The sequence below is a fragment of the Ictidomys tridecemlineatus genome, chromosome 3 (genome assembly GCF_052094955.1).
Source record: "Ictidomys tridecemlineatus isolate mIctTri1 chromosome 3, mIctTri1.hap1, whole genome shotgun sequence".
In the NCBI taxonomy this organism is placed as follows: Eukaryota; Metazoa; Chordata; class Mammalia; order Rodentia; family Sciuridae; genus Ictidomys; species Ictidomys tridecemlineatus.
Genome location: NC_135479.1, coordinates 53,860,975 through 53,888,905, shown reverse-complemented (window position 1 = coordinate 53,888,905; position 27,931 = coordinate 53,860,975). Strand labels below are relative to the sequence as shown.

Here is a 27,931-nt window from a genome sequence, read left to right as displayed (position 1 = left end):
GTTTTTTTTTTTTTGTTTTTTTTTTTTTTTTTTTTTTTTTTGCTGTGGGATTCTCTAGCCCAGGGAGCAAAAATAGCATGGGTGTGTCCTGACAGATAGGTTTCTAATTTTTTGCTAAAAAAAAAAAAAGAAGCATAAGCAAATCAATTAAATTAGACTCTCCATGAAAAAAAAAATTAAATAAGTTGTCCACATAGTCATCTCATGTTGCCCTCTTCCTCACTGAAAATGACAGTAAAAATTACAAAGGAGGGTGTTTTGGCTACTCATCCCGCTCTCCTCTGTGGAGGGCACACTGGCTCTGGAGACTGAACCACATTCTCAACAGGTAGATAGTGCAACAGGCCAGGGAGGTTTCTCAGATGTCCTTCAACCTCTCTGCTTTGACCACCCTCTCCCCAAGCAACATTCTGGTGAACTCTGGATTTCTGAGAACATCCTAAGACATGTGTGCACTACAAAGGAATGCCCGACCCCATCCCCACCTTCCACAGACATTAAAAATGAATAACAGGTTGGGTGTGGTGGCACATACTTGCCCATAATCCCAGCAACTCTGGAGGCTAAGGCAGAAGGATTGCAAGTTCAAGGCCAGCCTCAGTAACTTAGTGAAACTCTGTCTCAAAACAAAAACAAAAAGGGCTAGGGATGTAGCTCAGTGGTAGAGTCCCTCCTGGGTTCAATCCCCTGGACAGAGGAGGAGGAGGAGGAGGAGGAGGAGGAGGAGGAGGAGGAGGAGGAGGAGGAGGAGGAGGAGACAAGGAACAGAGAAGGAGAACTCATCATCTAGTTTATGTACATGAACTTCCTGTAAGTTCAGAGGACATCAGCCAATCATTCAGGAACACAGTGAAGTTCACCGTACAGTCTCTGGGTAGTGGCAAGCTAACCAAGGTGAGGCCTCTAATCCTGAGACGCCTTTGGGTAGATATGTACCCAGGTTCCCTTTCTCTAGCTTTTTCCTTGAACAAAGATAGGGAAAGGGAGAAAAAAAAAACAAATTTCTAGACAGCATGTATATGTCAGACAGGGTTATTCTTTCTACCCTCCAACCATCCATTCTCGATCATTGCTCAGCCATAAAGGTACCCCAATGTCTTGATTTACACTTCCCCAGATCAATGGCTACTGAGTGAGTAGGCACACCCCAGGCTTATGCAAGCTGACTTCTTTAATACTGGAAGAAAATAGAAGATAATAGGAGTTCTTTATATTAATATTTATCTATCATTGTATATTTTCTGGTTTTTATGTATAAGGTATGTATTAGTTCATTAGACTTTATATATATATATATACATATATATATATATATATATATATATATATATATAATATGATGAGGCACATGCTCAAAATTTCTTTACTGATCAAGATGCATGATGCATGATCAAAAAGCTTAGAAACCACTATCTTGGATAACTCTAGAAAAGGGGGACTCTGGAAAAGAAAAAAAAAAACAGGCTTTATAGAAACACCATTCAGCATACCTAAGCAGAAAATTCCATGTGTTATTTCACTAGAGCATCTCATCAGAGGTCCCCTATTTTGGCTGTGTATCCGAATCCCTGGGGAATCCACAGGAAGTCTATATGGCAGGTTTCTGTCCTGTACCCCCTGAGTCAGTAGTGGGGCTCATGAGGGTGTGCTTTGAGCTGGCTCTCAGGGAATGCTTAAAAGTAGTCAGAGTGGAAAGATCTTGTAGAGGGTCACTGAGGGTCTGGAACCTGGGGAAGATCCCAGGGGTGCCTGGTGGACTTTAGGGACACAAAGCAGCAGGGGCTTGGGCTCAGAGTCCTTTGGAATTCATCTGACCCTTGATTCTGCCTCCTGGGAGTATTCACCTCTGTCCAGCTTCTGGGTACCCTGCTTGTCCCTGCATCCAGAGGACTGCCCTGCCTGAGTGGACCAGGAGCTCAACCCTCAGAGTGGTGAGAGGCTGAGCCTTGGGAAAGGGGCCAAGGAGGCTGCTCGGCCACTTGGAGGCCCGACTAGAGGCGCCAAGAGAGACAGTGCAACTCCCCAGGGCCCAGGCCAGGCCAGTTCCCCAGGGCTAAGGGTTTCTGCAAAATATTTGAGTGAAAGCCTCAAGTAGCAGCTCTAGTATATATTTGCCCATTCCTAAACTGGGTATGTTTACCCTTCACGATGTCGTGGAGCAGGGATTGGGGGATGATAGGATGTGAGGTCTGGATCCTGAGCAAATGCTGCCCCCCACCTCTGATTAGGTGAGCCATCTAACTGAATCACAAAGGCTCATCCTCAAAATTTCTTTGCTGATCAAGATACATGATCAGAAAGCGCAGACACTCCTGTCTTGGATAACCCTGGAAAAGGGGGACCCGGAAAAGAAAGCAAGGAGGCTTTATAGAAGCCTCCTTGAATTGACATAATAGGCAGGAGACGGGTCTGCCTCAACACTCCCATTTTATACACCAAAAACAGGCCAAGGGGGGCCGACGCCCTTGCCTAAGGCCAGTCAGTGAGTCTGGGGTGATGGGCAGCTCTCCATCCCCCACCACCTATCGTGTGCTCCACCCCAAGGCCCCAGTTCTTAATGAAGTAGCACGCATGCGCCTCAAAGATGGGGTCCACGTTGTATTTACCTCTTGTTCCAGTTAGAGACATTCATTAAATGTTTGTCAGATAAATGGAAAGACCTCCTTCTGGCACATGGCTCAGACTTAGAAAGAGTGAGGTGCAGGGCTGGGTCCCTCTTCACCCCTCCCACCTCCTCTAGCCTGCTGTGTGGACTGAAGCCCCTACTTCAGAGCCATCACTTGGGTTAGAACACCCCTTCTTTGACAGCCCCAGCTGAAATCACTGGCCACATGCAAAGGGAAGAATAATTAGGAAAAGAGCAATGCAGATCTCAGTAATGTGCCATCTAATCTATGATGAACAAGGACTGCAATTGCAACAGAAAGCAGGAGAGACACAGCAAAGTCAAGTCACAGAAAAAGCAATTGTATGAGGAACATATTTCCTTAGACTCTGAAATTTGTGGTCTTACCTCTCAAGGTCTCAAAAATACTCAAATCTCTTCTGAGTTATGAGTGTATCTTTTGTTCTGTGGCCTCAAATCCTCCAAGGAAGGCAACTGCCAAAGTTCCTTTCATACCAGGCTTTCCCTTCTCCATAAGTCACTCATCCTTAGGGACACTTTACAGTCTTGTACTGGGGGGAATGAGTATGTTCCCCAGCTACTCACCACCTGCTTCCTTTACATGGAGCCAGAAGATCCTCCTCTCTGCAGGTCCCACATGCTCTATGACAGTATTTTCAGAAGGACTCTCCCTGACTCACCTCAACAGACAAATATACTAATGCAACTTTTTCTGACTTTCCTAAGATATTAGGCAACACCACAAGAAGGATTCGAAATAACCTTGGACTTCTGAACACCGACCGCAGGCCACTCACCTGTATTTATAATCTCTGAAGCACATTTGATGAGCTTTCAGCTTAGAAATGAGAAGCCTGAGAATTTTCAGGAAGATGAAGAAATTAACCTTGAAAAAAGAAAAAAAAAAACAGATGTGGGTAAGTAAAGGTGTGCTCCATAATGCTGTGACTATGGAGGGCACCTGGATGGGGCCATCCACCCCTCATCCACATAAACCAGAGGCAATGTGGCAGTTGGTTGGCTGCAATAATTACTTAATCTCCACTGCTCCAAAGGCCATCTGATCTGAAGGTCTAGAAGGGATTTTAGAAGTATCATTTAATAATTCTTCTGCTTAGTGAGGCCCATAGCTAAAGCCATCCAAGGTAGACATCTTCTTCATTATCATGAGCATCATCATCATCATCAACAACATTTATTGAGTACTTACAAGGCCAGGCTTTGGGCTAAGAACTTTCCATGGATTCTTTTATTTAATCTTCATAACAACCCCTAAAGTAGCTACAACTATTTTTATCCCCATAATATAACAAGGAAACAGAGGCGCAGCTAAAGTCGTGCAGCTAGTCAGTGACTGAGCTATTGCTTCAGCTCAGATCTATCTGATAACAACCTTCCCTCCATTTAAACAGAATGCCACACTGCTGCTCATCTGTAAGAACCCCAGCCTATCTGGGTATGGGGGCACGTGCCTATAATCTCAGCTATTTGGAAGGTTGAGGCAGGAGGATCACAAGTTTGAGGCCAGTCTCAGCAACTTAGTGAGAACCTGTCTCAAAATAATTTTTACTTATTTGTTTGTTTACTTATTTACTCATTTATTGTTGTTGTTGTTGTTTTACTGTACTGGGATTGAACACGGGCCCTCTACCACTGAGCAACATCCCCAACCCTTTTTATTTATTTATTTTTTTGAAGCAGGATCTCACTAAATTGCTCAGACTGGCCTCCAACTTGGGATCCTCTTGCCTCAGCCTCAAGTTGCTAGGATCACAGCTCAAAAATAAATTTTAAAAAGGGTTGGGGATGTAGCTCAGAGGTACAGCACTTGCTTACCATGTGTGAAGCCCTGCATTCAATCCCTAGCTCTGCAAAAACAATAACAGCCACAGAGAAAAACGAAACAAGACTCTAGTCCTGTTGGTGTCTAAGTTGAGGTCTTGCTGCCACATGAGGTTCACTGGTCAGAATATATTCTCCACTCCATAGAACACTTTTCCTAACTGTCCTAGATGGGACAAATCCAGCCCTCTGTTGCCCACCTTGGTAGAAATGGTAAGATGTACCTGCAAATTCCTTGACACTTCTCCCTTCAAAAGGCAGAACCTAAACGTCCCCTCCTCCATGTGAGCTAAATTTAATGACTTCTGTGTAATGATACAAGAGGAAGTGATGGTAGGTAACTGTAGGGCCCTCAAAAGAATGGTTTCCCCTGAAACACCCTCTGGGGGAAGCCAGCTACCGGGTTGTGAAGGCCCCAAGGCAGCCCGTGGAAATGCAGAGAGACCCACACCGGAGAATGGCATCCCTTGGCCACCAACCAGCGCCATTTGTCGGTGGTGTGTGTTCACCTCTTGGAGCCAATCCTCCACTCCATCTTTAGGTCAGCTCATGAGCCTCCTGGAGGTGCAGAAGAGCAAGTGGTTGAGGATGTACTGAGTGTGGGCTTGGACAGCGAAGAGGAGGCTAGAGAGGGAGAGAGGACCAACTGACACAGGGCGGTTCGGGGTCCTGCTAAGAAGTTGGAGTTTTGTTTTTGTTTGTTTGTTTGTTTGTTTGTTTTCTGAAAGCAATGGAGAGCCAGTGATAAATTCAAAGCAGGCAAGTGACCTAGTCAGATTCGTACTTTGGCATTTCAGAAAGGTCATTTTGGCATCAGTGTGGAAAATGGATTGGATGAGGACAAGAGGTGGGAGGCAGTTTCAGAGTTCCTGGGAGGGGGAGACGATGGAGAGGTGAACCCGATCTGCTGCTCTGCTCTTTCCGAGATGGAGAAGGGTGACTGGTTTGAAGTTACTAGGAGGCTTCAGTCAAATGAGCTTCCTAACTGGTTGGATGTGAAGTCAAAGATAACCCAGATGTTTCTGGATCTCAAATGTGTGGTGGTGCCCTTTACCAAGAGAGGGAGCACGTGAGGGGGGAGAACGTGGGTAAGAGGAGGAGTCCAGTCGTTCTGAACATAAGAGATGCCCCATGCAATTAGATATTTGTTTGCACCTCCGCAGAAAGGTCCCAATCAGAGCATGAAGCCATTAGAGTAAAACCATTCAGGGAGACTCTACAGTGGGAGAGAGGGATAGAGGGTTAAGAGACTATCCTTGTTATGAAGGGAACTATGAAGGAGGTACTGACAGCAAGAGATTGAGACCAAGTAGCTAAGGAAACCCTGCTCAGCGGCCCACGTCTGTGATCCCAGCGACTCAGGAGGCTGAGGCAGGAGGATCGTAAGTTCAGAGCCAGCCTTGGAAACTGGGCGAGACCCTGTCTCAAAATAAAATTTTAAAAAGGGCTAGGAGCATAGCACATTGGTAGAGCACTCCTGGGTCTAAACTCCAGTTGGAATGATCCACATAAAAGAGGCATCGGAAGCCCACGAGGGGAAGAAGGTTTTAAAGGCTATATAGAACTTAGCAACAAGGGTCTCACTAAGGAAGCAAGGCGGTGATGCTTTGTTTTGTTTTTTTTTTTAAATGAAATTTGGGGAGATCCTGTCAACCCTGTTTAAGAGGCTTGTATATAGTAGCAGACTCAGGATACCAAATGGAGACCATGATGCTCCGGGTTTTTTTGTTCGTTTGTTTGTTTGTTTGCTTTGGGGTTTTTTTGGCAGAGATGCAAGAAATTTTTAGTGCAGTTGTTATTTTAAGATTGAAAGATTTAGGGGGCTGGGGTTGTGGCTCAGAGGTAGAGTGCTCGCCTAGCATGCACGAGGCACTGGGTCCGATCCTCAGCACCACATAAATGTAAAATAAAGATATTGTGTCCACCTAAAACTTAAGAATAAACATTTAAAAAAAAAGATTGAAAGATTTAATAGTGTCTCCATTGCAATGGAGAAGGAGCCCATGGAAAGGGTGATCAGGTGACAATTAATGGGACAAAGTCTCTGCAGACATTGATCCTGCACAGGACTAATGTCCCTGTCTAGAAATAAGGTCGTTTGACCACACACTGAAACACAACCTTACAGAACCTAACCTATACCTGCTATCACCTGCTCTACCAGCCTTAGGAGAATTAATGCTTAAAGCTAAAAAGCTCACTCAGGCAAGCAGCTATTTATCTAATCCGTAAGCCAACAGGAATGATGGAATTTCCCAGCCAAAGGATATTTAGTAAAAGAAAATTTAAATACAAACTAAATGTAACCAAGTAATTTATCCCTTTTTAATGAGATCTCTGTTTCTCATCATAAAGAGAAAAACCCTGGGTGCCTGGCTAAGTGATTTGTTGAACGCAGACATTTTTCTTACAAAGCAAGCTTCAACAGCCGGGAGACACATCTTTCAACAAATTCGTTTCAGTCAGGAAGGTCTCCTTGGAAAGGAAGGGTCGAGTCAAGGACAACATGGTCGCTTTGTACTTGGTGTCTTCCAGAGACCAGACAAGAGAAAGTGAGCATCCACTCACAGGCCGCATGGAGGAAGCACTTCCTCACTGACATGGAGTAAAGCGCCATCTTGGGTTACCATGGAGACTGCTCCTCTAGGCTTCCAAGGAGACAAGAGTCCACCATCCTATTTGGCTGATGCTGGTCTTCATTTGTGCATAGTGAGAAAGGACCTAAAGGAGGAACTTTCTCAAGAATCAAGCCAACTCCTTTAGGATTCTGTGACCAGATCAGGGGCACTTAGGACCTCAGAAATACAAGGCTCCCTTCCAGGTCCCCCACAGTACAGCTGTCCTCCCAGATATAACATTCTTGGTGGCACTTTTTTGGCAATCCAGAATCTGTGCACAGATCTGTACCTCCAGGTTGGCTGCGGTAATTGCCAGAATAGTAGGAGCTCAGGGGCAGGCCTCGGGTACCCCTAAACCCCCCCACCTCTCCCCAAGCCCCTGTTCCTCTGACTTGCCATGTAGACTAAATGCCTACTTTTAGAGCTGCTCCGTTAGGCCAAAACACATCTTTTCCAAGAGCTTTGCTAAAATGTGCATGTCCCATAGAAGAGAGGGAATGACTCGGGGAGGAGAGAGGAAATCTTTCTCTCATTCCTTCCTTCATTTTTTCCAAAGGGGAAAACTTCAATAAATTCCTATGATCTGATTTACAGTTTACGTCCACCATGTAAATCAGAAGACGAGATGCAGAAAAGCTAAGAGGAGGATGGGACAGGGCATGGCATGCAGGGAGAGCCCCCCCTTCAGAAAAGGAGATGTCTCCAGAAACCTGGGACAGCTGAAAATCCCAAGTTCCTAGTGGGGCATAGGATCTAAAAAGAGAAAAGGCCAATGAATACTGATTTTACCAGTTTCTCAGTTTTCCCAAGTTCTTAGACTATCAGAGTGAGTGATGGATGGCTTTAATTCATGAGGTCAACAGAGAGTCCCATTCAATTTGTTGACACACACACACACACAAAAAGCTATTTAATAGGTGTTCAGTCTGGCCAGTCTCTGAATTCTAAGGATAAGGATATGGGTAGAATGTAATCATTCTATAAGACTATTTTTGGTTTTTTATATAGAGTAAGTATATTTGTTATAGAATAATATTTGTTATATTATTATAATGCTTATAATCAACATAAATATCCAAGTGGAGGACTCCAGTGCATCATGCCCAGACTGATGGGGCCTTGGACCCATGGTTTGGAGAGAACATCTTGTGGATTTGGTTCCATGGATATGTAAGGTTATCTTTGAAGGACTGAACTAATCAAGGCTGTATCTATGGGGGTAAGGGAGACTAAGACACAAGTCTTAGTCAATATGACCCAACTCAAAATGTACACTCAGGGATGATTGGTTAATCTAAGTAGTGAAGTCTTATACAAAAGGAGAGGTGGGAATTTTCCAATTTTTCTGTCTGGAGAAATACCCCCCAAAAATACCTGGATTCTTCAGATATCACACAATGGACATTTTTGAAACATGAGAAATCTTATACTAAAAGAGCAGCAAATGAAGTCTGCCAGTGTGTGTGGACATTCAGCTGAGGTGCATTCACTTCAACCCAGACACTGATCAGCAAAGGCAGGCTCAGTGTGGGGGTCTGGAAGGGGCCCAACTGTGACAACTGGGCATGCTTACCAGGGAGCCTGGGATAGTAGACTCTCCTTGGTCCCAATGCTGTGTTCACCATGCAGGGCTGAATATTTCCCAGGAAACCTCTACTCTATGCTCCAGAAATTATGGCCCAAGTTCAAATATGGCCAAGATAAAAGAGTGTTAAGATCCTGAAATCTGAAATACCAAGTGCTAACAGCTCTGTCTATTATTATTATATCACTTTTATGGTATTTTGGTTTAAATTGAATATATGAGAGGTCACAAAAATTTTTTTCAACACAATAAAGATATGATGTTTGGTTTATGTCACAATCAAATGCACTGTGGGGAGCTCTGCTCCATGCAGTCCTTCAAGGACCCAATCCTTCCACGTTGTGGTTCAGAGAATTCTCCTTTGGAGTTGGAGTTATACCAATTCGTATTGTTAGAAACTGCAGTGTGTGGTTACATATGACCAAACATGAAGGCAGATATTGGTTCGGTCATTGTCTGATGGAACTTAGGATAATAACTATGAAATTCTGAATCTAGCACTAAGTCAAGCACAGAGAAGGTGCTCAGTGGATGCTCAATGGAAGAGGGTAGATAAGTGAGCCTTCAGTGCTGAGGAATCTCCATTCAGTCAGAGTTTTGATTACACAAGTCATGGCGGAATCTAGGCTGGATAATTCACAAGCCTCCTAGGCTGTTGTATTGTGCAGCCACTGGCCACTGGGTTTCTCCACCTTAGCACCCCTGACATTGGGGATAGCAGACTTATTTGTTCTGCACATTATAAGAGGTTGTAATGCCTGGCCTTCACCCACTCCATGTCAGTAGCAAACTGCCCCTGCAACTTGCGACAACTAAAAATGTCTCCAGATAGGGCTACATAGCTCAGTAGAGAAACATTAGTCTAGTCCAATTCTGATTTTATAAATGAAGAAACAGAAGCCCAGAGATGTTAACTCACTTGGCGAAAGAATACATCACAGATCAGTCATGAAGCCAGGATCCCTTACTCCTAGATCAGCTTCTTCCACTCCACTATAAGGATTTTATTTTCCCTTTCATGTTTGATAGGACACACAGATTCCACTCTTCTGGAAGCCCTCAAATAAGTGCACAAAATCCTAGACTCCTAGAGCTAGATGGGCTGGGAAAGCGTCAGGTTGAGATTCCTACCATTCAGGAAAGACCTTTCTCTAACATTCATGTCAGTGTTTTTCCAGTTCATGATTAAATAAGTATCCTTTCCTTTGACCAAGAGAGAATTTTTTTTTCCCATTTCTATTCAAGCTCATTTCCTCTTGTCCATGCCTCTGTAGACACAGATAGTTCATAGGCCTGAGAATAATTGTGAAATGGTCCTTCCCAGGCATGTCTGTTGACTTTTGTTATTTGGGGCAATAGATTACTTAATGATTTGATTTCCAAGGAGAAAGAGTTCACTAACTAGGCAGGTGTGAGGACATCAGATGGACATTATAGGAAGAGGAACTATAAAAGCAGGGGAGAAGTGAAATACAATATTGGATTTGGAGAACTTTGAGTTTCTCCATTTAAAGTAGAGTGCAGGGTGCCTGTGGTTGGGGAAGCAGACAGGAATGGCAATGATTACTATACTAAGGAGTCTGAAACCAAACCTAGGGAAATAGTGACCGAAAAGTCAAAAGTAGAAGAGAGACTCCAAAATTCGACTCCAAAAAGATCACTCTGGCTCCAATATGGAAGATGGATTGCAGGGGGCAAGAATAGAAGGAAGAGCAACCAAACAGAAAGCTTTTTGCAGAGGTCTTCACAAGAAATCCCAGAGGGCTGAATAAAAGCAGTGAAAATGTAATTAAGGAGAAGATGACTTGGAAGGATCTTTAGAGGAAGAATTGACCAGACTTGAAGTCTGAGTAGATGTGGCAGGGAGAAAGAAGGCAAGCTATGAGAACACAAAAGTCTGTGGCTTGCTTGTCCGGATAGATGAATGGTTTTCCTATGTGGGATGAGCAGGAAGAGGAGAAGGTTTAGATGGGAAGATAAGGGTCCACTGTGAACTATCATGACTGGACTTGTAGAAACAACAGCAGGCAAAGCTTATTTTATCCACGGTGAGAAATAGAGTAGAGTCTCTTGTCCTGCTAGGAGAGAATGTCACTCTAGGAACTAGGAAGCACCAGGAGAAATGAGCATGCTGGGCAGCTTTGGAAGGCTGAAGGGGGAAGGTCCAGAGCAGTGGTGAGTACTGTGTCACCTGCCCCTTGTCTCACTTCTCCACAGTCCTTTCTCTTCTTCAATCTCACAGTGAAGTCGGGGTCCCAGCACCCACCTCTCTCCTAGGTACCTCCATCACTTCCCAGTAGCAAGGTCCAGATCCATCAGAATCATTTGAGAACTTTTGAAACTACAGCTGCCTGGTGTCCACTCCCAGAATTTCTGATGTTGTTGGTCTGGGCCACTGTGGCATTTCCAAAGTACAGCCAGTTTTGAGAACCACAGCTGTGGACAAAGAGCTTCCCTAACTTTAGTGTGCATCCAAAACCTGGGGGGTCTTGTGACCATGCAGAGTCTGACCCAATAGGTTGGAGTGGCGACCTGAAAATCTTAAGTTATGACAAACACAATAGAGTCTGGCACTGGTGCTACTGGGTCACTCTTTGAAGAGCAAGGTTATAGCAAAGTTCTTTTCATCTTGGCTGCACATTAGAATCCCCAGACCATTGCTGAGATCAATGAAACAAAAGTATCTGGAGGAGGGACTCAGGCTAAAGGCATTTTTAGAGACACTCCAGTGATTCTAAGTTGGAGATGTTTTGAGAGGTATTGATGTAACTTCTAGAAGAGTAAATACTAAGGATACAGCTAGATGGAGCCTGAATTCCATCATCGCGAGAACTACTGGCTTATCTCCTCCTTTATTCTTCTCTTGGACACATGGCCAAGAGCAAATGTTCCAAAAGAAGTCAACCACACAATCCGCTCATGGCACTGTGAGCCCTGCCTCCTCTGCCCCTTGTCCCACTTCTCCATAATCCTTTCTTCTCTAGTCACACTGTGAAGTCAGGGTTCCAGCACCCACCTCTTTCCTAGGTACCTTCACCACTTCCCTGTAACATTTATCAAGTGCCTTCTACATACCAGCACCCGTTCCAAGGACTTTGTGTATTTGAATTAGTCTTCCCAACTGCCTACGAGGTGGGTGCTGTTATATTTATTGTACAGGTGAGGACACTGGACTGGGTGACTGCTGGCACCTGTTACTACAACACTGTACTACTGCTCAAAAATGTGTATCGCCTCTAGAGCTGGACCCTGGGGTCTTCACTTTTGCCGACTCTTCCAGACATCACTACCTTGGCTCAAACTCCCCTAGGTTCTAATTCCCTCCCTCCACCATTTTCTTCATTGGTGACCCATTGCTTATCTTGAGCCAAGTATTAACATCTCTGGGCAGCTGTACTGGACATTCAGGTAAACACCCTCCTTAGTATCCCTCTTGGATCCCATACAGGCTTCTGCATCAGCCCCAGCAAATTTCAAGTTCTTGTTTAGAACTCGTTGGCTGCCACTGTGAGCCCAATGTCCTGTTCTTTCTAGAAGCTAGCCTAAGTGGCAGACTTAGGCTTATTTCATGGATATTTGCTGGAGAGAAGATACCAGAAGCACATGTGCCACGTCATAGGCAAAACGTGACGCAGCCCCTTACAATCTGGGTCTTCTCCATACCCTTGGTTTTCCTGCCATTTCTAGGAACATGATCCTTTCCAGGTCACACTCAGGTCTGAGCAGAGAATTGCCATCCATTATTGACAAATGTTGATACTCTTCTATTTAAAAAAATAGCTATTTTGAGGGGGGGCTGGGGTTGTGGCTCAGAGGTAGAGCACATGCCTGGCATGCATGAGGCACTGGGTTCGATCCTCAGCACCACATAAAGTAAAATAAAGACATTGTGTCCACCTATAACTAAAAAATAAATATTAAAAAATTTTAGGAAATAGCTTTTTTCTTTCATGACACCACTTAATTAAAATAAAATGGAAAAAAGGACAATCCAGTAATGATGTGGAGAGTCAGTAGAGCACAGAGTACCCACAGGCACCCAGAGGTGATGGTGCTATGTCTAGGGTGCAGACCTTCTGTGGCCCTCATGGATCTTGCAGTCTTCCTATGGTTGGCTGACTCCCTGCCCTTTCCCTTAAGCTTCATTGACAGATTTCATTTTTGCACACTGTCACTTAAAGGGCTTTATGACTCCAGGTCAGTCACCTCTTCCCATGCAAAATACTTTGGACCACAACAAATCAAGGCCTTTTGGCCTCAAGGTCTCAGAGCATCATCTATTTCCTGACTCTAATACCCATGAGAAATTGGTGTGGATAGCTTTCGTATGTTTTTTTTTTTTTCCTCTAGAAGCCGTTTCTTTGGTCTCTTCCTCCCTCCTGCTCATAGTGTTAAGATACAGCTGAGAGCCAGGCTGTCACTGGGCTCCTTCCTGCTGATGTCCATGTCACAGCCCTTGAGTACAGGATCCTGGAGCTGACCGAGATCTCTGTACATAATTGAAAACACAGAGAAGACTCGCAGGGGAACTCGGAGTCAAAGTCTGAACCAGAACAAGTGGAAGTCTCTAACTTCTCGATCATCAGAAACTGCTCACGGCTCAGCGGTTCCTTCTTAAAGGGCCTGAGAACTGGGGGGATGTAGGAATGGGGGTGTTCCCCACAGCCGCTGAGCTCAGAGCGGGAAGAAGTGGGTAGACTCTTCCTTACCATTACACAAAGCATCATGGGTCCGCGGATGATCCACCAGATTTTCTTATTTCCATTTGTTGCCCAGCATCTAAGGGCAAAGAACAGGCAGGAGAAGACGAAAATGAGACAAGGCTGTGTGCCCAGAGGCAGCGCCCCTTCAAGCATTGTCCCAAGAGATGGGACAAGGGGAGAAGAGGATCAAAATCCTTTGTATTAGCACTGGTACTGTTGATGGTTCTTATCATGAAATCGCTCTTCCACGTTAACGGCCCAGCACATGGGTTCTTCCAGGTTTCTCCATGTTCATACAAACATAAATCCTTAATTAGAGGTTTCTCATTACTTCACTAAACAGTTTGTGTATATGTGTGTGTGTGTGTGTGTGTGTGTGTGTGTGTGTACATATAGGCACATACATATGAAATATATATGTGAAATATATAGAAATATATTTATGTTATTCAGTTATGGGGCATATATATGGCACATATATGTATATGGGATGATATATGGTGTATGTAGACATGTATTCAAATATAAATACATATGTAATAGATATGTGTGTGCTTTGGGTGGTGATTATTTGGAGGAAAAAAAATGGAATCACATCATATACGTTGTTCAGCAAGAGGCTTAAAATATCTATTGAGATTTAGTCCCTAAAAGTCAAAAGATAATATCTAATTTGTTTTGTGTGTTGTATGTCATAATATTGTTTATGTGTTGTCATAATATTCCATAAAGTAAGTCTGCTACAATTTGTCCAATGTTTCTTATTCTAATGGGCATTCATGAATTTTTATTGTTGCTGCTTTATTTTTTTCTTTCTTTCTGGGAACAAGGCTGTAATACCTTTTGCTGGGCTATGTCTTTACCTATCTAGCGTCACAGCTAACCTGCACAGCATCTTTGTGGTAATTTGCCTGTGTAACTAAATGAATAAACTATTGGCTACAAGACCTTTGATTTACTTTATCTACATTCCTCAGTATGTTCTACATGGACAAATTGGGAAGAGTTGGATATTGTCTTTGGGAAAAATGATGTAATTCCCTATATTGGGGCATATCTAGGAATTATTAATTTAGGAAAGATTAAAACCAAAGTAAATTTCTTACCCCGTGTTCTCCAGATGTGCACGGGCGAAACCCCAGGGCACCACAAACAGCACAGGGAAGGCTATGGAGAAAACACAGAGAAACAGGGTTAGGAGCCGGTTGGCCGAACCTGCTTGGCTCCCACCCCAGCCTAATGGGCCTCAGAACAGCTGGTTAAAACTCAAAAACGCTACCTGGAATCATGGACAGGGAAAATTGGAGTGGCACAGGCCCATGCATTAATTTATAACAAGAAATCAGAACCCAGAGGAGAAGGGATTTGCCACCTGTCACAAAACAGTTTAGAATAAATGGAAGGACATTAATCAAAATCTCCTAAGTCGTGAGTCCAGGTTACTTCCTATGAATCCTGCAGCATCAAATTCTCCAAGGTTTTGTGAAGGTATGGGTTCCACATCTGAATACTCTTGGTCATTGAAATTATATATATATATAATTTCATATATATATATGTGTGTGTGTGTGTGTGTGTGTGTGTGTGTATATATATATACACATATATGTATATGTACATATACACACATATATGTATATGCATTGTTGAGAGCCACAGCCGAGTCGGAATGGCCCCTGGCATTTTGCCAGAAGTAATGGTTGAGAGGTGAGCCATTAAGATGATGCTGGACTGAAACAGGTTGTGTATTCAATTGTATATAGACCCCTGCTGTCCGCCTCGGGTACCGGTTACTTTGGAGTTCTCGCGGGGATTCCTGGGGAGTTCACATTGATTGGTGAAGTTCCAGGGGAGGGAGTTCTGGTTGGTGTGGTGTGCCTGAGAGGGCCCCGTGGGTGGTGTTCGGGAGAGTTCTTGGGGAGTGTGCGTGGAGTGCTGGTGGAGTTTGGGCAATAAAGTTTCCTGTTTGAACATACAAGTGCTTTGTGGCGGCTCGGTTATTTGTGCCCAGCCAGACTGCGGCAATGCATATACATATATTTTAGTTGTAGATGGACATAGTACCTTTATTTTATTTGTTTATTTTTGTGTGGTGCAGGGATCAAACCCAGTGCCTCATGCATGCTAGGCAAGCGCTCTACTACTGAGCCACAGCCCTCTTAGTCATATTTTTAAAATTAAAACAAAAACACAAAATGCATAGACTGAACGTTTGTGTCCTTCCAAAATTCATATGTTGATTCCTTCCTGTCAATGTGACCATATTTGGAGGTAGGGTCTTTGGAGGTCAATAGATTTAAATGAGGTTATGAGGGGGTGGGGTCCTCATAGCAGATTAGTGTCCTTATAAAAAGAGACTATAGAGTGCGATCTCTCTCTCTCTCTCTCTCTCTCTCTCTCTCTCTCTCTCTCTCTCTCTCTCTCTCTCTCTCTCATGTGAGGATACATCAGGAGGCAGCAGTCTGCAAGTCAGAAAGACAGCCCTCACCAGAACCCAACTGCTATGGGTGAGATATGGCATATTCCCCAAAGGCTCCTGGACTGAAGATTTGATTCCCCAGGGCAGCACTGTTCAGAGGTGTGGCTCTGGGGAAGTGAGTGGATCCTGAAGGCTCTCTCCTCATCAATGGATTAACCCATGAGTGAATTAAATATTTGGTGGCATAATAGGGTGGTAGTAGAAAGTGCAGGTGGTGGGGTCTAGTGGGAGGAGGTAGGTCACTGGGGATGTCCCTGGAAGGACATTTCTCGTCCCCTACCCTTCTTCACACTCTCTTATTTTTTTCCTGGCTACCTGAGCTAAGCAGTTTTCCTCCACTACACCTTACACCATGATGTTCTGTCTCATCCCAGGCCAAGAGCAACGGGGCCAGCCAACCATGAACTGAAGTCTCTGAAACTGTGAACCAAAATAAATCCTTCTTCCTTTCAGTTGTTTTTCTCCAGTATTTGGTCACAGGGACAGAAAGCCAGCATACTGAACATGCTGGGCTCCCCAACCTCCAGAACCATGAGAAATCAACGACTGCGGTTTAAGCCACACGGGTATTTTGTTATGGCATCAGAAACAGAGTAATGCAGTTGAGATTGGCATAGGAGGAATATTAATTATATGATGCCACCAAAGACCTTTCAAATTTTCTAATGTGTTCATTAGCATACAGGTCCACACACCCCCTTATTTTCATAACCTCTTATCATTGAGAAACCATCTTCCAGTCGGTTTTCTATCGGGATCCAGTGTTCTAGTTGGTCCTGGGGAAAAGAGGCTGGAGGTCACGTTACTCACCCCAACCCACCACCAGGTATCTGGGCCACAGTCGCCTTTCAGGAAGCACCGTGGGCTCCAACAGGGCATGGAGGTAAAGACCTTCGACCAGCAGCCATAAGTGATTGGCACCCACGCAGTAGTGCAGGAAAACCTGGACGGAGCGGCAGGAGGTGGACATCTGCAGAGGGCAGATGAGAGTGAGTGCTGCCTTTCCCAGCATCTGAACCCCAAGTGAGCAGAAAAATGCCTTCCTGGACAAAAACCCTCTCCCCTACTCTTCTCTCTCCTGGGCCTTTGCTGATCATCTCAGGGAGACAGCAATAATATAGAATGTGAAGTCTCTAGAAAAAGTTTGGTTTTTTTTTTCAATATGACAAAGGTTTAATGAAAGAACAATTTATAAACTTTTAATCAGGTATAGGTAAACAATTAGAAAATGATACAGTACCCCAGGCAGAACGAGCCGAGATCATTATCCTCCTTAGGACTACAGGGGTAAAGCAGGGATAATAGAAAAGTCTTTTTTCCTAGTCTCTCTCTATCTAGAAGAGGCTTTCAATTTATAACCAGTCCTATATGTGCATTTTTTGGTCAGATACATTTTTATTTGTTCTATTTAATTATACATGACAGTAGAATGCATTTTGACACATCATACATAAATGGAGCATAACTTCTCACTCTTCTGGTTGTGCATGTAGAATCCCACCAGTCATGTAGTCATATGTGCACATGGGGAATAATGTCAGTTCATTCCACTACCTTTCTTACCCCCATGCCCCCTCCCCTCCCTTCACTCTCCTCTGCCTAATCCAAAGTACCTCTATTTTTCCCTAGTCTCTCCCCACCTTATCGTAAATTAGCATCTGCATATCAGAAACAGCATTCGGCCTTTGGTTTTTGGGATTGGTTTATTTTGCTATATGTGCTTTTTTATAAAGCACCTGTTTTTATCATGGATGAAGTAGTATCCTTATTTTGCAACACCTAAGCTTTTTGAGTATTTTGAGGTGATGGTTTATGATAAATGATAGAACTAGTAAATAGAGCAGCTTATGAATATCCTTTTAATAGAAAAGAAGCACTTTGAATATGGAACTTTTATTTGTTCTAATTAGTTATACATGATAGTAAAATGTATTTTGACGTATTATACATACATGGAATATAACTTCTCATTGTTCTCGTTGTGCGTGATGTAGAATTACATTAATCATGTAATCATATATGCACATAGGATAATAATCAAGAATATAAGCAACAATTAATGTTAGTGAAGATGTGGGGAAAAGGCACACTCATACATTGCTGGTGGGACTGCAAATTGGTGCAACCACTATGGAAGGCAATATGGAGACTCCTCAGAAAACTTAGAAAGGAACCACCATTTGACCAGCTATTCCACTCCTTGGTTTATACCCAAAGGACTTAAAATCAGCATACTCTAGTGACACTGCCACATTAACGTTTAGAGCAGCTTAATTCACAAAAGCTAAACTATGGAACCTACCTAGATGCCCTTCAACAGATGAATAGATAAAGAAAATGTGCTATATACACACAAGGGAATGTTACTCAGCCATAAGGAAGAATAAAATTATGGCATTTGCCCATAAATGTATGGAGAATATCATGCTAATTGATATAAGCCAATCCCCCAAAATCTGAAGGCTGAATGTTTTCTCTGATATGTGGATGTGAACTCACAATAAGGGGGGGTCAGGGAAAAACAGAATTATTTTGGATTAAACATAGGGAAATGAAGGGAAGGGAGGGAGATGGGAATAGAAAAGACAGTAGAAAAAGTCTTTACTACTATTGACACCAGAATAGAAAATTTGAACATAAAATTCATAATTAAGCCATAATTTAAAACCTTCCAATTCAGAAAACTCTGAGTCCAAATAGCTTCACTGCTACAATCTATCAAACATTTAAGGAAGAAATAACATAAATCTTAAATGAATTCTTCCAGGGAATAGTAAAATAGGGAAAATGTACCAACTTAAAAGGTCCACACAAACTTTATACCCAAACCTCATAAGAAAAGAAAATGTCAGTTCAGTCTTTCTCACAAATGTCAGTGAAGACATGCTAAACAAAAACAGTTTTAGCAAACTTAATCCAGTAATATAGGAGGAAGTTTAATCTATCAAAACGTCATCTGGTCTATTCCAGGAATGCAAGGTTAGTTTAACAGGTTACTGCTTTATTAGCATGATAAAAAAATGATCTCCATAGATTTTCAATTTTCATAAATTTTCAATAATTATAAAAATTACAATTATGGATCTAATCCAAAACGCGTGAAGAAAAAGAGTGAAAATACAAAATACCAATATCAAGATTTTGCTTACAGATGAAAGTTTTTCCCACCTGAAGACATGCGGTAGCCATAGGTGAGCCTGTCTGCCTCTGGATCCCTTCAACTGGCCCACTCTTGAGAGGCTGTTGTGTTTTTAAATCCCAGGCTGCTTCTCTAGCCAGAGAGCCCCACCCATCTGCCCTCTGATTCCCAAGTCTCACCCAGCTGATGGGAGGCTGAATTTGGATGGTGGAGGAGGGAAGGGGATTACCTCTGACAGATAGGACATCCACCCACTCTCACTGTCTGGCCTCTTGGAGTAAGAGTTATAGAAGACAACATCTTTCACCAGCACAGCCAGGGCTTTCAGGATGAATGAAGCAAACAAGTTCATGTGGATGTAGTTGCGTGTACAGTGGAGCTTTCTGTGCAAAGAGGAAAACAAGGGTCACCCTCAGGAAAGAGTGGCTGGGGCCAAAAGGTCCATGCCTGACCCACCTGCATATCTACCACTAAAGACAGAGATTCCTAGTGAAGGCTCCAGAGTTGGACCACTGGGGTATGTGATCTGACTTCTCTGTGCCTCATTTACTTTATCCATAAGGGTAACGATAGTTATCGTTGTATAACATGTTCACTGTGCCAGGCCATTTTCTAAGCCATTTACAGGTGCGTGAACTTGTGGGTGTCCTTCCTCTTTGCCATCACTGGGAGAGTGGGCAGTCTCATTACCCTGATTTCATAAATGGTGGAAGTGAAGGAAGAAGGTTAAGTTATCTGTCTAAAGTTCCACATCATTAATTAAAAGAGCTGAGATTTAAATCTAGAAACTCTGAGGCCAAAGTATGGCTGTCCAAGGCTCTACTGCCTCTGAGAATAAGAGCATTGGTCTCAGAGGCGTGGGGGAGGATTAAATCAGTTAATTCATGTAAAGTGCATCTCATCAGTGTCCAGAAAAATATCAGCTCATTTCCTCTCCCTGGAGTCTCCTGTTGGCTCCTTGTCATATAAGCTGATGTGACACAGTGCATTCTCAGTCTCTCTAACCAAAGGGACTCTTTTCCACCACTACACCTCTGGCGTAGCACATACCCCATCCTACTTTGGTTTAGGGCAATTATTATATTAAAGGAATTAAATTAAATTATTATATTATATTAAAGGCAGGTCCTTGTATTAATGATGTATGCATCCTCCTGCATAACCAAACAGTGGGCCGTTCAAGGGCAGGGACTGAGCCTTGCTCCTTCTGAAGTCTGAGGCAAAACAGATCCATGGTCAACCTAGACTCAGCTGGCATTACTTCCTGTAGGGCTGAACAGTTATTTTATCCTGGATTGGTTCGGGGACTTTGGGAAGGGGTAAAGGGAGGTCACAGGTAGTCAGTGGGTACAGGCTGCAGAATTGTCTCATAGCTCAAGAATTGTTCTCTCGATGGGGTAGATGGTCAGGACGATGCTCCAAGAACCATAGAGCATTCTGGGGTTAGAGAGTCAGACGGGATTCTGACCTGGGGCTAGCAGAGCCCAGTGGGAGGTGCCCTGCAACTAGACCCACGTCATCTCCAGGGTTCCATTCCGTCTCTGGCCACTGGAGTTGAAGGCTCATTCTGCTGTGTAATATTCACTTGTGTTTCTTTTTTTTTTTTTTTAATTGTTGGTCGTTCAAAACATTACATCTAATTTGATATATTTCACAGTTTGATTCAAAAGGGTTATGAACTCCTATTTTTCTTAACGGGCTGAGACCACTGGACAGCCTTTGAGGGCTCCCCAGTGGGTCTGTAAATATCTTACTTGGGCAGTACCTAATAATGTGATTTAGTAAAATGCATCAAGGCTTTGAATTCCGAAAGACAGTACAAGCAAAAATGCTCAGACCCTGGCTCCATTACCCACGAGCTCTGAGCTTGGACAAGTTACTTTATCTCTCCATATTTCAGTTAGCTCACTTATAAAAAGGGAGCAATATTAACACTAACCTCTTAGGATCAGAATGAATCTTAACTTGAATTGGGAAGATATTTAAAGTACTTGATGCATGTGAAGTGCTGGGAGGAAACACTTAAGTAATTAATAGCTAAGTGGAATTCAAAGATGCTGGGTTAAAATCCCGGCTCTACCATCCACTTGCCTTTGAAGGAAGTTTCTGGATCTCGTCTGTAACTATGATGCCTCTGATAGAGTTGTGGTAAGAAGGAGATGGGGTAGTGATGAGTGGGATCAGGGATCTTCGACTAGGGTGAGGGCACAGATGGCATCTAATGCAAAGGAGTCCTGGACTCACGGTCTAGCTGTGTGTCAGTCTGGTTTTATGGCCAATCACAGTTCAATGCCTCTCCCTGGGACTTAGATAACTCCTTTCTTCCCCTTCATCTGCAAAATGGGATGGATGCCCTGAAGACTCTTTCAGGTCCCTTCCAACTCTGAGGAACCATGTTATCAGCCAGCCTCATCTTTCAGAGGCAGCCACTGAGCAAACCCCATGGTGCATGTCTGACTGTACATCTGTCCGTCTGCAGGAGTTTTACTCACCGAAGGAACAAAAGGAGGGTGAGAGCCAGGAAGAGGGAGATAAGGGAGAGGGAGTATCCCACCGTGTACATCAGCTGCAGAGTGGACAGCAAGGCGTAATTCTCCACCTGGACACAGAGGAAGAACAGATGAGGATCAAGACAGAGCCTACAACCCCCAACCACATACCCAGGGCCACTGTGGGTCTAGGCATCGACTGAGATGCGTCCAGGCTCCCCAACATGCCTCTACACCTCTCCTTTGCTATGCTTGTTGACATCCAGGCAGGGTGGCTTAGACTGCTCTCTGTCACATCTCAGAGCCCACCGAGGGTCTCACCCCATGATGGATGCACCAAGAGTCACCATATCATAACAGAGTTGTGTCTAGGACAAGAGCATGCCTGGGAAATGAGGACAAGCTCTTTGTCCCTGGGAGTGCTATTCCGGGAGTCTCTGAGTCCTCCTCCTTAGAGGATTGGGCCAAATTTCTGTCTGGATGAATAATTTTTCATAGATGATTTTTTTTGAAGTTGGCCCAGTAGAACAGAGCCATGTTTTCTCTAAGTCCCAGGATAGCCTGAATGTGAACAGAGACTATTTATTACAAATTCTGTGTTATTAAGCATGATTTTCCAATGGAGTCCCACCTTCTCCCTCAATCCTTTATGCATATTGCAATTAAGATTAGGCTTCTCAATAACTTTCTGTGCAAACACCCACAGTAAATACTCAATATCTACCAAATTAGGTATTGAACTTCTTTGCATAATTTGTGATATGTCAGTATGTTTTATATTTATGCATGAACTGTACATACTTAAAGTCTAAAAGCTGATAAGTCTGGACAAATGAGTAAGCCTTTGATTTTATCACCACAAGAAAAATAATGAACATTCCCATAACCTCCCCCAAAAGTTTCCTCATGACCCTTTGTGGTATGTCTCCCCTTGCCCCCATCCCTAGCTCATTGCTATTCACCCCCTGCCCAGGGAAATACTGTTCTGCTTTCTGTCATTAGAGATCAGTTTGTATTTTCTAAAATTTTATATAAACAGACTATTTTGACATGTTACTCTTTTGTCAGGCTTATTGCATCTGGAGTATTTATTTTGAGGTTCCTTCATGCCATAGCATGTTTCAATAGTTTGTTCCTTTTTTATTGCTGAATAGCAGTTCACTGTGAAAATACCACATTTTATTTATCCTCTTACTTACTGGTGGGCGATTGGATTGTTTTCAGTTTTGGGCTTTCACAAAGTTTTTATGAACACTTCTGGGCAAGTTCTTGTGTGGACATAGGTTTTTATTTCTCTCAGATAAATACCTAGAAATAGAATAGTGGAAGAGTATGGTGTATAGTTTAACTTCTTAAGAAACGACCACACTGTTTTCTAAAGAAGTGGTAGCAATTTACATTTCCATCAGCCCCATGTGAGCTCTTTTGTATTCCCCCAATACATAGTACAATAAGTCTTAAATTTTAACCATTCTACCTCACCATGGCTATACTTTGTACTTTCCTAAAAAATATGCTCTTGAGAATCTTTTCATTGCTTAATTGCCATCTGTATATTTTACTGGGTAAGATACTTATTCAAATACTTGTCCATCTTTTATTTTTTATTTTTAATATTTATTTTTTAGTTTTTTGGCAGACAGAACATCTTTGTTTGTATGTGGTGCTGAGCATCAAACCCAGGCCACACGCATGCTAGGTGAGCGTGCTACTGCTTGAGCCACATCCCCAGCCCTTGTCCATCTTTTAAATTGAGCTCTTTCTCTTCTTATTTTTGAGTGGCAAATGTCCCTTTTATAATCTAGGTTCAAATCTCTTGTCTTGTCTTGCAAGTATCTTCTTTCATTCTGTGTATTTCCTTTTAATTTTCTTAGTAGCATGAGTTAGTGTTAGCTCTTCCTACTTTGTTCTGTTTCAAAGTCATATTGACTCTTACAGATTCGTATAAATTCTAGAATCATCTTGTCCATTTTCACCAAAATTACTCTTGGATTTTTATTGGAATTGTATTGAAACCATGGGTCAGTTTAGAAAGATTGACATCCTAATTATTAAGTCCATGAACATGGTCTATCCCTCACTTTAGTTAAGTTTAAAAAATTTTGCTCAGCGAAATCTTTTGTCAAATATATCCTTACTTGTTTCATATTTTAATGCTGTTTTTATTTTCTTAATTTCAATTCTCAATCACTCGTTGCTAGTATATGAAAATACAGTTGATTTTTGTATTTGTTCTGTATTTCAAAAACTTGTTAAATTCACTTATTAGGATTAATAGTGTTCAGTGTAGATTCCTTGGGATTCTTTTCTATGGATGATCATGCTATATTTGAATAACAACATTTTTACTTCTTCTTTTCCAAATTCTATGCCCTTTGCCTCCTTCTTTGCCTGTTTTTCTCTCTCTCTAGGATCTCCAGTACAATGTTGAATAGAAATAGAAAAAAATGGAATAACTTCCTGGTGAAAGATATTAGGGGAAAATGGTCACTCACCAATTAATATGATGTGAGCTACAAGTGCCTTTTATATTGATTTTCTGCGGCTGCTGTAACATAGTACCACAAAATTGATGACTTAAAATAATATGACTTAATTCCCATAGTTTTGGTCAGAAATCCAAAATCAGCTTCAGCTCATAACAAAGTGTTGGAGGCTGCAGAAAATAATCAATTTACTGGCAATTTCTATGTCTGTATTTATTTTCTCTGGCTCTCTTTCCCATCCTCACTGTCCACAGTGTAGCATCTTCTCTCCTCTCTGACAGCACTTTCATCCTTAATCCTACTATCCCCCTCTCCTTAGGACACTCCTGTTTACCATGGCCCCACCAGGATCACCCGGGATAATCTTCCCTATCTCAAGACCCTTAACATAATCACATCTGAAAAGACCTTTTGATATATAAAGTAAATGCTCACAGGTTCTGGAGATTAGGACATGGACTTCTTTAGGAGGCCCTTATTCAATCTACCTTGGCTTTATTCAATTGAGAAATCTCCATTCTCTCCCTTAAAGACTGAGAGTTTTTATCATGAATGGAGGTTAAGTTTTGTCAAGTGCTTTCTGTTTGTCTATGGGAAAGAATCACCTAGATCATCTTTTTCAGTCTGTTAATATGATGAATTTCATTGATTAATCTTCAGATGAATCAGACCAACAAGTTGCCTTCTTGGTTTAAGTGCACTTGGTCATGATGTATGAATTTCCTGTTGTTGGACTCAGTTTGCTAAAATTTTTCCAGGAATTTTTGTGTATTCTCCTGAGGGATACCAGTCAGTAATTTTATTTTCTTGTAATTTTTTGTCTGATCTAATGACGGCCTCATAAACTGAGTTGGTTTGTATTTCTTCTTTTTCAATTTTTTGGATAGTTTGTGGAACTAGTATCATTATTTTGTCCTCTATTTCTTCCTTAAATTTTATCAGTTTGGACTTCATGAGCTTTCAGAATCTGTTACTAGGTATTAAGATTTAGGATTGGGGCTGGGGATGTGGCTCAAGTGGTAGTGCGCTCGCCTGGTATGCGCGGGGCACTGGGTTCGATCCTCAGCACCACATAAAAATTTAAAAAATAAAGATGTTGTGTCCACTGAAAACTAAAAAATAAATATTAAAAAATTCTCTCTTTCTCTCTCTCTTAAAAAAAAAGATTTAGGATTGATATGTTCTCATGGTAAATTTGTCTACTCATTATTATAAAGCATCTCTCTATAATCCTAGTAATATACATTACTCTAAGAGCTATTGTGTCTAATATCAAAATAGCCGTCCCTCCTTTCTTCTGATTAGTATTGTTTTTTATGATGGGATACCTCTTTTTCATCTTTTAAATTCTAACCGTAGCCTGTAAAGTAAATGTTTTCTGGATAGCATGTACTTGGGTTTTGCTTTGATCTTTCTTCTTAATACAACCTGATTTAGAACATTTATATTAAAGGTGGTTCTTTATCTGGTTGAGTTTAAAACTATCGGGTTTCTCTCAGTCCCATTTTTTAAGTTATTTTTTTCTCCTTTTTCTGTATTAGTTTTTAATTCTATATTTTCTTTTTTGTGACATTAGTTAGTGACTTTTTATTCTTTGTGATATGTGTGTGTGTCTTATATATATATATTTTTTTAATCCAGTAATCCCATTTCTAGGAATCTTCCAAAGGATATACTGCCACAAATATGAAACAATGTGTACATAAAGGTTATGGCATTATTGAAAATAAAAGATTGGACATAATCCAAATCACCATAGAATAGGGCTGAGAAAACTATCATAGATACATGATGTGAAGTACATACAAGCAGCTGTGAATACATATTTCTATAAAATGATATACAGTGATTTCCAGGATATGTTGTTAAATGGAAAAAAATAAGACAAATAGTAAGGTATGTTGTACAGAATATATATATATATATATATATATATATATATATATATATATATATATATATAAATGGAAAAGGGGAACAACAATGTTTACTTATTTGCTTAGTTTTGCAACAAGAAACAAGTTATAATTATAAAAATGATAATAAATGATATAGAAAATAGAGAATAATAAACAAAATAATAATAGGTAATAATAATAATAATATGATACAATGATTAAAAAAAAAACAAAGAAAGAATAAGCCAGAAAATAATCAAACTGATTGCTTATAGGGAATAGGTAAGGATAGGGTGGAGGATATAGTGTCAAGAGTCAGAGATCTTTTTTATGTAGTTTTGGCTTTCAAACCCTGCCAATATTTTATATATTAAGAATAAAATTAACATACCAACAATGATTCTGCTAAGACAGAAATGAGGAAAACCATCCCATACCACTCACAATAGCTTTTTAAAAATATTAGGAATCAATTTAACTAAAAGATCTCTACAATGAAAACTAGAGAACACTGAAGAAAAAAATTGAAGAAGACCCCAGAAGATAGAAAGACCACCCATGTTCATGGATAGGAAGAATTAATATAGTTAAAAAAAGGGCCATTCTACCAAAAGTAACATACAAATTCAATGCAATCCCCATCAAAGTACCAATGACATTCTTCACAGAACTAGAAAAACAGTCCTAAAATTCACTTGAAAGAAATAAAAGATCTGGAATAGCCAAAGCAATTCTAAGCCAAAAAAGCAATGCTCTAGGCATCACAATATCTGACTTCAAATTACACTGCAGAGCTGTAGTAACAAACACTGCGTGGTACTGGCATAAAAATAGACACATAGACCAAGGGAACAGATCAGAAGACACAGAGACAAAACCACACATCTACAGTCCTGATCCTTGACAAAGGTGCCCAAACATACATTAGAGAAAAGACTACCATTTTAACAAATGGTGCTGGGAAAACTGGTTATCTACATGCAGGACAATGAGATGAGACCGTTATCTCTCACTCTGCACAAAAATCAACTCAGAATAGATCAAAGACCTCAGAATTAGACCAGAAGCTATGCAACTCCTAGAAGAAAACAGAGTCAACACTCCAGCATATAGGCACCGGCAACAAGTTCTCAATAGGATCCCTCAAGCTCAGGAAATAATGCCAGGAGTTAGTAAATGCGATGACATCAAATTAAAAAGCTTCTGCATGGTCAAGGAAACAATTAGGAATGTAAGAGAGAACCTATAGACTGGGAGAACTAACTACTCTTCTGACAGAAGATTGATACCTAGGATATATAAAGAACTAAAATCTAGAATCTAGAATATATAAAGAACTAAAAAAAACCCTAAATAATGCAATTCATAAATGACAAGTAATTTAAACAGACACTTTTCAAAAGAAGAAATACAAATGACTAGCAAATACATAAAAATATTCAACATCTCTAGCAATCAGGGAAATGCAAATCAAAACTCCACTGAGATTTCATCTCAGAATGGCAGTCATCAAGAATACAAACAATAATAAATGCTGGAGAGGGTGTGGAGAAAAAGGAACACTTTTACACTGTTGGTGGGACTGCAACATATATATATATATATATATGTGTGTGTGTGTGTGTGTGTGTGTGTGTGTGTGTGCGCGCGTGCGCATATATACATGTATATATACATACACACCTTGGCTAGTTCCATAGTTTTCATGTAAAGATTAAAGACATATATATATATATTATATTATATTACCACTATGGAAATATAAAGATTTATATTTATATTTTATATTTATGTCAAATATAATGATGTATATTCCATATAAAGATAAAAGACATATATATTACCGCTATGGAAATCAGTGTGGAGGTTTCTCAAAAGACTAGGCATGGAACCACCAGATGACCCAGTTGTACCACTCTTAAAGAATTAAAGAGTGGTATCATACTGTAGTGATCCATGCAGATCCATGTTTACAGCAGCACAATTCATAACAGACAAACTATGGAACTAGCCAAGGTGTCCATCCACGGATGAACAGATAAAGAAAATGTGGTATTTATACAGAA

General features: G+C 41.4%; 1 protein-coding gene across 1 annotated transcript in view; it reads right to left on the bottom strand.

The window, feature by feature from the left end:
* Glp2r (glucagon like peptide 2 receptor) overlaps positions 1-27,931 on the bottom strand; it is a 79,756-nt gene that overhangs the window by 18,449 nt on the left and 33,376 nt on the right. The window contains exons 5-10 of the mRNA XM_005332872.5: positions 21,485-21,591; positions 19,222-19,375; positions 16,664-16,823; positions 14,481-14,541; positions 13,381-13,450; positions 3,424-3,512 (exon numbers count right to left, since the gene is read on the bottom strand). Of these exons, the coding sequence (XP_005332929.1) occupies positions 3,424-3,512; positions 13,381-13,450; positions 14,481-14,541; positions 16,664-16,823; positions 19,222-19,375; positions 21,485-21,591 (641 nt within the window). The remainder of the gene's footprint in view (positions 1-3,423; positions 3,513-13,380; positions 13,451-14,480; positions 14,542-16,663; positions 16,824-19,221; positions 19,376-21,484; positions 21,592-27,931) is intronic.